This window comes from Oryzias latipes, chromosome 15, assembly GCF_002234675.1.
Source record: "Oryzias latipes chromosome 15, ASM223467v1".
Taxonomy (NCBI): domain Eukaryota; kingdom Metazoa; phylum Chordata; class Actinopteri; order Beloniformes; family Adrianichthyidae; genus Oryzias; species Oryzias latipes.
In genome coordinates, this window is record NC_019873.2 from 12868249 (window position 1) to 12881275 (window position 13027).

The 13027-nt window shown below is 46.3% G+C and overlaps 1 protein-coding gene across 1 annotated transcript; it reads left to right on the forward strand.

The window, feature by feature from the left end:
- The first annotated feature begins 934 nt into the window (after positions 1–934).
- ppp2r5d (protein phosphatase 2 regulatory subunit B'delta) lies at positions 935–12936 on the forward strand. The gene is made up of 17 exons (XM_023963377.1): positions 935–1260; positions 2442–2516; positions 3231–3393; positions 3483–3682; positions 3759–3869; positions 4417–4509; positions 4581–4711; positions 4793–4852; positions 4931–5039; positions 7598–7651; positions 7747–7917; positions 9623–9750; positions 10429–10530; positions 10823–10895; positions 11057–11104; positions 11221–11331; positions 11404–12936. The coding sequence occupies exons 1-17, from the start codon at positions 1234–1236 to the stop codon at positions 11539–11541; spliced, it is 1794 nt and encodes a 597-aa protein (XP_023819145.1). The 5' UTR covers positions 935–1233; the 3' UTR covers positions 11542–12936.
- The last annotated feature ends 91 nt before the right edge of the window (positions 12937–13027 follow it).

Sequence of the window (13027 nt, forward strand, 5' to 3'; positions counted from 1 at the left end):
CAAGTTTCAGTGCTTTGTAAGATATTTTGCCTTAAGAAATCTCATTCACCTGACCTAAACAACAGCTCAACAACTATTTCGCCATCACAAAGTTAATTACCAACAAGCTGCTTTTAGGAGCCATCATTCATTGTTTTAAAGCCTTATCTCATATCAGGAAGCTGAATGATGTAAACAGAAACAGAGCTGCTTATTTATCAAGCAATTTGAAAGTTCCTGCATCTTTTCAGTCTTTTTTTTTTTGTATTGTTTGGACAAGCTTCAACTTGTTCTCTTATTTTGTCATTTAGCAAATCCCTTCAGCATTTCCAGCAACAGCTTCTGCAAACAGCATTCACACTTGCATTATTGAAGGTAATGCAGTTTTCTAGTTTGAATAAACTAAATGTTTTTGATGTGTTTGTCACAGAATTGTGTTGAGATGAGCTCCGGTGTCTGTGGTTCTGCAGGTTCTGGAGGGCAGCTGACCAAAATGCGTCCCCTTGCTGCTGGACCAGCCAGGACTCCTCTGAGTGGTGAGTGATACAAATGGACCGGGTCAAGTGCCTTTCCTTCGCTGCAACCATCTTTGGAGTTTCTTCATTACCAGTGACGGTTCCTGGTGCGGTGGGAGGAGAGGGTTTGTCCAATAAGGCGTCACAGAAAATAACATCTATAATGTATTAAAACATTTGTAGATTCTAATCAGATGAAGTACAGTACCTGAACTGGATCCACCCTGACCCATTTTCCTTAGCTCAACTTTTTTATTGTCCCATAATAAACTTTTCTTCAGGGAAAACACTTAGCCTGAGCACTTTTTCAAATGAAAAAGAAAATAAAGTCAAATCTGGTCTACTTTTTAACAATGCTGTGGAACAGAGAATAGTCAGAAAAAAGTTTGCAAGCATTTTTCTTTTATTTGATAACATTTTTTATTTCACTGAGTCAAAACTCATTGAGATCTTCCGGTTCGGACTTGGTTCTTCTTAAAGCCAAATGCAAGGAATTTTGTTGCTGGGGAAGAACTCCCTGGCCGCCCTGCAGCCTCGCCCTGCAGACTCGCTGTACAACCGTCAGCAAATCAGAAAAATCCTCGCAATCGTCGCCAGGTAGGTGTGCAGAAATCCAGCCAATCAGCTTCGCCAATACTGGAGCAAGCGCGGGGAGCACAGACAGACCTAGTGACAGCATCTAGGTCCCGTGGAAGATCATCACGGAGCCTCGGTGGATAATATCTGCAGCGCAGACAAAATGCCAAACAAAACCAAGAAGGAGAAGGTAGGCCGGCAACTGTAGTGGTGCAGCTTAGGTGTGTTTCGTGGGGAAATATGCCGGAAAGCTGCGTGACGCGCGCGGCGGGGCTGGGTTACTGAGCAGTGGGAAGCTAGCCCGCTAGCCGAGCAGGCCTTGCTAGCAGCGGTTGGAGCCCCCCTCTTGCAGCGGTAGAGTCGTCTCCGAGACTTAAGCGCGTTCACTTTTCTGAAACTACACGGACCTCCGGGTGTTTAAGGGAAAACCGCCTACCCGCAGACTGTTAGCAGTTATCCACAGCAGAAGTTCGGGAGGAGTCGCTCATGCATGATTCCAAGATGACCCGTGGAGAGCAGAGTCTCTCTGCGCGGTCCCCCCCTCACCTGCTGCACGGGCATGGCAACAGGCTGCTGTGGAGGCGGCGGCTCGCCTCTCTCATCCAGTTTTACCTGCTTGGCATCTGCGACCGTTCAGATACTCGGAGACCGCGCCGGTAACAGGCCGGAATCCCCCCACGTCCCCTCCCCGGGTCGGTGACACGTCAAAAGTCACACGCGTGAATTTGCAGCGACTGGAACGTTGCATTGATCAGCTGGTCGATTTACGGATGAATTATGGGTTCGGGTGTCCACTTCGTTGTCCATCTGAGTGTGCGGTGCACCGTGCACGAACCCCCCCCCCCCCCCCCCCCCCTCTCGGTTGCGAGTGTCTGACTGTCCGCTGCTTACTCAGTTATTAATGAGTCACCTGAGCAAGGCAGGATTCAAACCATTGATCTTGAGTGATGAGGGGCCCCAATTCTAACAGATCACACTTTTTCAAGTTACTTTTTGAAATCGATATAACAAAAGTTAACACGGTTTTTGAGACTTGGATCTAACTACAGCAAAATGAGGAAAACATTCCAAGAAACAACTGAAGAAAACAAAAACAGCTCAAGAAAATTTCCCCTTAAGATGAACAGACGGGTAAACATGATTTACTATTATTTCCAGTTGTCATGGTCCTAAAGACTAGGAAGCTTAGTGTCTTTTAAAATATTATAGACATCTCCTAATGTGTTTTGGCGAGAGTGCACGAGCCCTTTAACCCTTAAGGGTACCGCCCCCAGCACCAGTCCCAGATGAGGCCCACCTGTAGGGAGTCATCAGTGGGACTGCAGGTGGGGGCAGCAGGAGCTTCATTTCTAGATGTCTGTGTCTCTGCAGGAAACGGGCAAATCTGCAAAGAGCAGCAAGAGCAGCAGCAGCGGGAAGGATGCCGCCTCTGAGAACTCTGATGAGGTAAGGGGCCACCAGCAGGTCTGATGAATCCAGTAAAGCTGGTCATGGGGAGAGGGGGGGGTGTTATGAGGCCCTCAGCAGGTCCTAGCTTCACACCTGACAGGCTTTTCACACCTGCTGAGAACAGACTGCCTTCTGTTTGGTTTTATCAAAAGGTTTCATGTTGATCTCGGCAGGGAGTACGTTTCTGTATGCATGACTGCCTTTGATGGATACAAATCATAAATGCTTTAATGAGCAACAAATAAATCTCAAGTCATGGAACAAAAAACAGCTGCTAAAGATCTAAACAGAAAATAAGACAGGAAAAACTTCAAATCAAAGGGAACCAGTCAAAGTCTGCCCATTTAAAAGCCTTTTAAGACGCTTTTTGAAACTGAACTGAGTCGACTACATGCAGGTGGGGGGACGGGGCATCCTGGAATCTGGGGGCTGCTGCCTCAAAGGAAGTTTGAGACGTATCCTCAGGACCATAAGAAGATTTAGCTGAAAAGTGCCTCTTCCCCTCACTTCAGGGGTCAGGTGTGTGGACCGTTGTCCCTTTAGTGGCCACCGTGATGCGTTCACAGCAGCCTGTCATCAGAGTTTTCAGGTCTGCTTGTTAAGGCAGATTGCACACATATATATGGTTTCACCGTTTTTTTGGTCTGGGGAATGTGAATGTCAGTCGGCGCTGTGTGCTCACCTGTTTGAACTTTTCAATCACTGGAGCAGGGCAACTGCAAGCGCAACAGCAACAGCACACCCCCTCCCACCCAGCTCAACAAGATCAAGTACTCTGGAGGCCCCCAGCTGGTGAAGAAGGAGCGGCGCCAGAGCTCGTCCCGCTTCAGCCTGACCAGGAACCGGGAGCTGCAGAAGCTGCCCGCCCTTAAAGGTGTCCAAAACCCTGACCAGAACCGCATAAATCTGTGGCTGAGGTTGGCCTTTAGGTGAGCTTTGTTTTCCCGTCACTTCCCTCCTCAGATGCCCCCCCTGTGGAGCGGGAGGAGCTGTTTGTGCAGAAGCTGCGTCAGTGCTGCGTGCTCTTCGACTTTGTCAGCGACCCGCTCAGCGACCTCAAGTACAAGGAAGTGAAGAGGGCGGGGCTTAACGAAATGGTGGAGTACATCACGCACAACAGTGACGTGCTGACGGAGGCCATCTACCCTGAGGCCGTCATTATGGTGAGGCGGCGGCTAGCCTGGGCAGATGTGAAGTTGTGATGAGAGCGTGCTGAACGGCTTCTCTGTGTCCCTTCAGTTTTCGATGAACCTATTCCGGACGCTGCCCCCCTCCTCCAATCCAACCGGAGCAGAGTTCGACCCTGAGGAAGACGAGCCCACTCTGGAGGCAGCCTGGCCCCACCTGCAGGTACTGCTCCTGCAGCAAAGTGAGGCCCAATCGAAATGTTCCTGCATGTCTGAATAGAAGAGTTTGGATGTATTTCTTTACTTTTTGTATTCATCCTTTACTCTTTTTTTCATAAGTGCCCCCATACAGGGGATTGTGCTGATCTTTATAGATTTGGACGACGGGTTTTCTCAGTCCAGTCATAACAGACATCACACCAAAGTAACTAAAAATAAAGGCTGTTAAAAGAATTAGCACAAGCACAAAATGGAAGTTAAACCCAAACGATAACGCCAGTATCTGTAACAAAAGCATTACATCATATTTTATTCTTCTTGAATTCACAATTCTAACACAAAAAAATCTCACATTAAGGTGGATGGTCCCTAGATTGCAAAGACGCCTGTCTAATAACATAAGGCGGATGATCAAATGTATTGTACAGATAGACATGCACAGCTGCTGTTGCTGTCTTTACATCATTTAATGGCTGATCCAAACTAAAGTTCTGACCCGAAGAACCTGACCCACGTTTCCTCCCTGACCATCACGTGTCTCTGTTCCACAGTTGGTGTACGAGTTCTTCCTGCGCTTCCTCGAGTCCCCAGACTTCCAGCCAAACATTGCCAAAAAGTACATCGACCAAAAGTTTGTTTTGTCGGTAAGCCCTGACCTTCTGAGTGTTCAACTGAGAGGCTCCAGGTCTGCTCTAACCGTCCTTTTGTGTGGAAGCTCCTGGAGCTGTTCGACAGCGAAGACCCTCGAGAGAGAGACTTCCTGAAGACCATTCTGCACCGCATCTACGGCAAGTTCCTGGGCCTGCGTGCCTACATCCGCCGCCAGATCAACAACATCTTCTACAGGTGAGAACCTCCACATCTATGTAAACCACTTGCCTGGGCGCGCACACAAGCAGCTGCATGCTCACAGGTGTGTCTCTGCAGTTTCATCTATGAAACGGAGCATCACAATGGCATCGCTGAACTGCTGGAGATTCTGGGCAGGTATCACACACACACAGAACAACGCACAAACACACACTTACACACACATTTGTGTCTAACATTGTTTGTGTTTCTCAGCATCATCAATGGCTTTGCTCTGCCGTTGAAAGAAGAACATAAGATGTTTCTGATCCGAGTTTTGTTGCCCCTTCATAAAGTCAAGTCGCTGAGCGTGTACCACCCTCAGGTATGTGTGTGTGTGTGTATGCATATAAATCTACACGGATGGGTGTATTTGCATTATACAAACTCACAATAATCAGAATCAGAATTACTTTATTGATCCCACATGTGGGAAATTTGTTCGTCACCATAGCAACTGACAGCAGAGGGAAAAAAGACTAAGAATAATATAAAAAAAAAAAAAGTTAGGGATATTGTTGTTTACAGGAATACTTTTACTATTTGGTTTGAATATTAATGAATGTCAACAGTGGATATTTCCACCATTTCCAGAATGACAGCTTGATGCTGACGTCTGATGCTCTTCAGTAGCTTCATGATGATGTTCTGATGGAATGCATTCCACTCTTCCACAATTGCTACTTTCAGTTCTGTCAGGTCACTTGGGGGTAGGGTACGATCATCCAGTCTCTGCTTCAGTTGGTCCCAGATGATTTCTATAGGGTTAGCAGAGCAAATGTAGTGGGCCACACCATATGAGGCACTCCCACTTCTAGAGTTGAGCTGTGACAATTCAGGCAGGATGTAGTGATGCTCAATAACTCCAGGAACTCTGTTGACGATCATTTCTGTGCAAGCTGGCCTGACGCTCCGTCAGGACGCTAGACCATTGCTGCATTGTCCGGGTCACATGGTCTTGTGTCCACTGCAAATGTTCACAGCTGTGTCTTGGCGTCGGTGGAGTCATCTGCATTCGAGTCAAAGCAGTTGAATTGGTCGTGAACTGTTTGTCTGGAAACCTGAGTACCCGTCACATCTGGTAAACGGGTCTGCAGCCGTGTGGCGTTTGCAAAACAATGTCTGAGTGCAAAAGTGTGTGTGCTCTGTCACAAACTCTAACAGTAGTCCTGTGTCTTGATGCAAGTCTGCTGATGACACTTTGAGACGCATCAAGTTCACCTGCAACATCTGACTGTCTACTACCACCCCAAAGTCCGCTAAGCAATGTCGTGTGTTCATGGCCGTTTAAATGAACTTGGAAAGACTTACCGGCAAATCTGCCACAGAATGTTGAAATTGATGCCACATGGAAAAGGTTGAGAATTCTTTTGGTTGTGCTCCACATAAGGGAGGCGCTCTGTACACAATGAGACTATCATGGGGAAAACACAAAATTAGGTTTGTCTATCATCCCCAGAAAAATTATCTCTCTATCCTGAAAATCTGAGAAGTGAAACAAACACTGAGCTTTTCACAATATCCCTAAATTATTGTGAGTAGTGTATTTATGTATTTTTTATGCCTGTTTGTGTTGGTTGATGTCTATATTTGTGTATTGTACATGTTTGTGTTTGTATTTGCGTGAGTTTGTGTGTGTTGATGTACCTGTATGTTTTTTTTATAGGGTGGTGTGGGTTTGTCTGTGTGTAATCGTGTGTGTTTACATTTGTGTACAGGTACTGTATGTGCGTTTGCATCTTTGTGTACATGCGTTGGTTTGTACCTGTACATGGGCATGTCGGGGTCCCCGCTGCGTCTTAAATTTTGATAACTTGGTCTTTAAAAATTGTGCATTTTAAAACCTTTGTCTGTATGACTTTTCTGGTTTAAAATTTAATTTTTTAAACCATGATTATTTAAGTAAAGCATGTTATGCATCGTTATACTGGATGCTAACCGCTGAATAAAAAAATAAAAAAGACTAAGAAGCAGAAAAGGGAAACAAAAGAAGCACCCGGCTGAAAGTAAGGCGATGAGGTCCGGTAAAGGATCTGGCGGAGGACACTCAGCACACGCGCGTTACATTCAGGGTACGCTTGATTTGTTGTCCGGGGAGGCTCAGTTCATTCACAGTCAGGTAGGCCTATTTTTGTGAAAGTTGAAGGTGGGTTAGTTTTGCAACGGCACAAAAAACAATAAATGATTCCTACAGTTTTCTGAACACAGTTGTGATTTGTAGTTTAATCTAAAAGCTAAAGCTAAGCTCAAAGTCATTGAAAAAAGAACAATGCAAGGAGGGTTGTTTAGGAGGAAGATTGCAAGTGAGGAAGAAGATTTACTGAAATTAGTAGAGGAGAAGAAATTGAGAAAGAAGGTGCATTTTCTGCATTTATCAAGTTCTTCAGTACAACAATCAATTCAAATATTTTTAAATGATCTCCAGTTGCCAATGTCCCTACAAATTCATCCACGTCTCTATTTGTGCCCTTTTCCTCTTACTGTGACCTATCTCCTCCTCTGCATCAGCACACATGCATCAGTAACTGGTTTTTCTCTGCACCAAAACGTGAGTAATGAAGTAAAGAGGGTTTCTGTAGTCTAGTGATTGTAAAACCAGTACGAAGCCCATTAAGACGATTGTTGTTGTGATTTTGGGCTAAATAAATTATTCTGTATATCACGTCACTGTCTTACTGACAAGTAATTGTTCTGAAATTCAAGGTTTTCTCTATAGAGAAATTGGTCTTAGTTTTTCATAGCAAGATTTTAAAAAGGGTTTTTTTTTTAAAAAAAGTCTTAAATTGAACTTAGAGGAACACGTAGGAACCCCTGGTGTGTGCATGTGTGCTGGTTCCTGAATGTGTGTTTGCTGCTGATCACCCCCTACTTGTGTGTCTGCAGCTGGCATACTGTGTGGTCCAGTTCTTGGAGAAGGACAGCAGTCTGACGGAGCCTGTAAGTACTCAACACAGTTTGGGTTGCTGTTGGTTCCTGAATGCAGGAGCTCTGGTGAAGCTCTCTAAACAGAACCTTGTCTTTGCCCTCAACAGGTGATAATGGGTCTGCTAAAGTTCTGGCCCAAAACCCACAGTCCAAAGGAGGTGATGTTCTTGAACGAGCTCGAAGAGATTCTGGACGTCATTGAACCCTCGGAGTTTGTGAAAGTCCAGGAGCCACTCTTCAGACAGCTCGCCAAGTGTGTTTCCAGCCCACACTTCCAGGTATCTCAACCAAGACCGCTTTTTCCATCACATGCCTCCAGTCTTTTTGTTATTTTTTAACTTGTTCTGTCCAACAACTGAGCAAACAGATGAGCGCTGAAGGCTTTTCGTGTTGGACAGGTTTTACTGTCACAAAAAGAGGTTATATATCTTCAGATAATCAGAATGTAAATGTATATAAACCCCCTTTTTTAAAATTTTTATTATTCTTTATTTATTTGTTACATTTAGTGTGTGCGGGGAGGGAGAGGGGAAAAGTGTGTGTGTGTGTGTGTGGGGGGGGGGGGGGGGGTTGAAGAGAATAAAAGGGAGAGAGAGGGAGAGAGTGGGGAATACAAGCGCCGATTTGAATAAGTTATTATTTTAAGCTGTGTAACAATTATACCAGATCTGCTGAAAAGACAAATATTACATCCGAAGGTGAAATTCTAAAACTAAGATGAGCGGAAGACATCTGTCCATCAATACACTGTGGGTTAGGAGGAGGGATGAAGCAGACAGGGAGCAGTGTGGCAGTGATTACCCGCGCAACCACAGCACCACCCCCCACTACTCAACGCTCTATGACCCCCTCACCTGCCATGTTCCTCGACACCTCCTCCCATATCACCCCTAATGCCCTCCCCCCTCTACAATGGGGAGGGTAAGCCCCTGCGTGTCACAGCGAGCCAGCCCCAAGGTCTGTCCCCACCCATGCACTCTCGCACGCACACACACACACAATCTTCTGGTTGCCCCCCACCCCCCGTCGCCACGCAGTAACCACCCTCAGGCCGATCGACACCCCCCCTCCCTGATCCCATCTATGTATGGTGGTGCGGGTGTACTGTGTGTGTGTTGCAGGTAAAATAGGAGGTCTCCAGTGTGGCGGGCCCTACCGCTGCCAAGCAGCAGAGCCCCCCACCCCTGGGTCCCTCTGTGTGTGGTGTCTAAAGTGGAAGTTAAAATTGTGGGGCGGACCAGTGAACCACGTGTTTGCAGTCTAACAAACATGTATGCAGAAAGGTTTAAAGACCCGCTCTGATCATCCTTTGATTTATTATTAAAGAGTTCCCCATATTCTTTCAATTATAGTTATGTTGTTTTCAGCCAAAATCAAAAAATCTGTATCGCTTTTTAGGACATAGTTTCTGCAGAGCGACAGTAGGTCATTGGAAATTTGCTTAAATTGTGGGAGGAACCAATGGCGCAGAGCAACCCCACCCCCTCTTCCCCTCCCCGATGCTGAGAGCTCAGAGCAGGCAGCTTATGACCCGCCCAGTGTGTTTTCTATCACACATATGCTCTTTTTCAAACAGCTATTTTCTTTATAAATGTCCTCCATCGGAAAAATGCTACAAGAACGTGTTAAAAACACGATTTCCATTGCAGTGGCTCATCAAGTTAAGCATGGGTTTGTGCAAATGCATACATTTTGACAAACACACACAGGTTTATTCAGTTACAAAATATAAGTTTCATGCAAACATTAGATTAGATTAGATGGGCTTTATTAATCCCACGATGGGGAAATTCTTTTTGTCTGCGGCAGCAGCAACATAAGTGGAAGGAACGTTAAGGCAAGTGTTTGCACAAACATGACATTTCACTGCTGACTGTGAGCTGCAGCTCAGGAATGTGTTCGAATTCCTGCTGGTTCTTGATGCCCATGGAGGATTTTAATAATGTTGTGTATGTTTTTGTGCTTGTTGTTGTTTTTGTGCAGGTGGCAGAGAGAGCCCTGTACTACTGGAACAATGAGTACATCATGAGCCTGATTAGTGACAATGCTGCCAAGATCCTCCCCATCATGTTCCCCGCCCTCTACAAGAACTCAAAGAGCCACTGGAACAAGTAATACACGTGCACACACGCGTGCACACACACACACACACACACACAGACAGTATCTCCTGTTTAAAGCATAGATTTATTCTAGAAGTATGTCTGCATAAATGTCATTTAGGTTTATAAAGCCTCAATGAACAAAGCTACAGAAGAAGTGCAATGAGACACGAGGACAGAAGTTGCCCATGGGGGCAGCAATTCTATCAACATTTCATGCAGGGGGGGGCTGAATGGTCACTGTCCTAATGTGACCTTGAGATTGATCAGTTGGATCTGCTGTTTCCATCAGCGAGGGCTTGATGGCAGTGAGAACAAACCCTCCTCACGTGCACTGATGTGTGTGCGTCATAGCCAACGGTTGTGTTCTGTTTTTCTTCAGCGCTGGGGAGTGTAACCTTTGGCTCCATTGGAGCGTCTTCACTCTCAAACACGATCATTAAAAGCAAGCTTCCACCTCATTTTTCTGTAACGTCTGTGTGTTCAGCCCTCCCCAACTGCATCGGTGTGCCCCCTTCATCTAAACGGGGCCCTACATGTTTGTTTTTACATCTAAATTTAGAGTTAAAGGCTGAAAATTATGTTTGAAACCAGGAGCACTTACAGGCTAGGTCTCTGTTTGGAGGCTCTCATTAAGTTCTGAGGATTTGATGCATGAACTTGTGAAGCATTTCCCTTCTTTTTCAGAACCATCCATGGGCTGATCTACAACGCCCTGAAGCTCTTCATGGAGATGAACCAGAAGCTGTTTGATGACTGCACACAGCAGTACAAAGCTGAGAAACAGAGGTGCGCCACACTGACCCCTGCTGGACTCAGCAGGAACAAATTCACAGATCATATTACCAAGAACACAACTACCTCCATAAATTTGTCATAATTTGACCCTAACACTTTGCTTTGACCCTCAAACACGCGCAGCCATACACATAGCCACTCCAGCAAAAGCTATGGTTCCTCATAATGCAAAGTTCTAAGTCTGGTTGGTCCCAGCATGAGCAGATGATCCGTTTAATCGGTTCTTTTGTTTGTGTGGACACGAATGTTCCTGTGTTCAGATGTTTATGTGTGTTCTCCACAGAGAGAAGTACAAGCTGAAGGAGCGTGATGAGATCTGGCAGAAAATTGAAGTATTGGCCCAACAGAACCCTCAGGTATTCACTATCAACTTTGTTCTGGACCAAAGGTCAGAAATAAAGTCTTAAGTCACAAGTTGGATGCATTTAAATGATCCAGACTGTCACAGGTGTTTTTGAGATTGGGCTACAGTCCTGTGGGTTCGTGTCATCTGTATTTTTTTTAAATTCTTTTCTAGAGTCAGAAGCTCCGCCCACTCCGTTGTGGACTTCACCCACAGGAGGAGGTCAGTCCATGTTTGGTGTGAGGTAGCATGCATGTCTGTATTTCCATGTGTGTGTGTTTTGTGCCCGTGTATGCGAAGTGTGTGCTGCTTCCTGACTGTGTGTGCCTCCCTGTCAGTTCATGCTGTTTGGGGACGGTGGTGTGGGGGTGTTCTCCATGGAGACGGACACCCCGACCGCTGAGGACATTCAGCTGCTAAAGAAGACGGTGGAGAGCGAGGCGTCGCAGGTGAGCACCGTCACACAGGTGCTGGTGTAGGCTCTTAATGGATGCACTGAGTATGGAGGGGGTGTGTTTCAGGGTCTGAAGGATCTGAAGAAGGATAAGGTCCTGATGAGGAGAAAGTCGGAGCTGCCGCAGGATGTGTACACCATCAAAGCCCTGGAGGCTCACAAAAGGGCAGAGGAGTACCTGACAGCCAATCAGGAGGCTCTCTGACCAGAAGGTGTGGCCACAACAAACAAAGAGCTCTTTCCTCCTGCCTGCTCTGGCACAGAGGTCCTCACCAATGTGGAAAGTCAAACGAGGCCAGAGGTGATGCTGTACTCAAAGACAAACTGACACCAGGCTCAGCTCCACCCGCTGCAGGCCGATAACCAGTGAGACACTTAGAAGTTCAGTCCTCCACGTCTGTCTGAAGTGTTTGGACGCTCCACTGTGAGTGGACATTCTTCCTGTGCTGCACTCACCCACCACACCTCACCGCCATTTTCAGCTCGCAGCAGGTTCCTGAACGCCTCGTCAGCTGTGCACGACCTTCATGCTTCCATTGTGAATGTTTCCTGTGCTTGCTGGAGCTCGGTGTGTTCAGGGATGCCCCGTTTCTGGGTGTGTGCTCCTGCTGGTATCCCAGGATGCCTCATCGGACCGTCGTCCCTCACAGCCACAGAGATGAGCAGCACCAAACATTGTGAGGAACAATCTGCAGGTTCTGATCTGATATAGACGACTGTGAACGCACCATTAGTCGTGCTGCTGTTGTGGGAATCTCGCTGCGTGTGCCCTGTCTTGCTACTCCTGAACGCAGAGGTGGGGTTCCACAAAAGCCCCCACATGACGAGATATCAGCTGAGGGACGGACGGAGTAAGACCACGAAAAAGGAGGTACAATGAATGTGAACCTACTCAGCAGTGGAAGAACTAAGGTGACTGGGGACAGGTGGGGTGCTCCTAGAGTCCCAGACCACATGTTAGCATCTACATAGCCCCGCCCTCAACAAACCACAGCCTTCTTCAGCTCCTCTGTGGTGGCAGCTCTTCCTGCTCTCTGTGGGAGTATCCTTTACAGCTGCCAATCAAAATCAGTGAACATTCCGGTGGGTAAGATAGCCCCGCCCTCTTTCCTCCTATACTGCTGGACAAGATGACCGCCTGATATTTGCTAAGATGTAAACATAGGTTGTGTCGGAATTCCCACCCTAACCTCTAACTAAAACACTATGTAGTGCCCTGAATTTTAAAAGCTATTCTGACACAATGCTTAATTTTTATTTTATTTTTTTAAAGTTAGCATTGATGCACACTGGTTTTTTGCAGAGACTTGTAAGAAATTTCCAGGGCACTTGACTTTGGAATTTTAGATTTGGACAGCACTACAAAATGGTAAACACTACATAGGGTTTAGGGTGGGAATTCGGACACAACCAAGGAGTGACTTGAACAGAACCTCATCCCAGCAGCCACTAAACAGAACTAAAGTGGGTCTCTCGCCCAGTCACAGGTTTTTATGTACAGAATCAAATAAATCTGCTGCCCACAGACACTGACTCGTTTGTCCTTTACACAACTTCATATCCTGCTGTTCTGTTCTGAAATAAAAACTCAGTATCAGCACTTTCAGACCACTTTGTTCAATCAGAACCATTACTGTAAGTGCTAGGAAGACCCAACCCAGCTAATGCTGGAGTCTGCAGGTTGATTTCCT

Excerpts from the sequence above, each read along its gene's own strand:
- ppp2r5d (XM_023963377.1), top strand. The coding sequence starts at position 1,234 with ATGCCAAACAAAACCAAGAAGGAGAAG. Across the intron at positions 1,261-2,441 it reads ACAAAACCAAGAAGGAGAAG|GAAACGGGCAAATCTGCAAA; the intron begins GTAGGCCGGCAA and ends GTGTCTCTGCAG. Across the intron at positions 9,751-10,428 it reads TCAAAGAGCCACTGGAACAA|AACCATCCATGGGCTGATCT; the intron begins GTAATACACGTG and ends CTTCTTTTTCAG.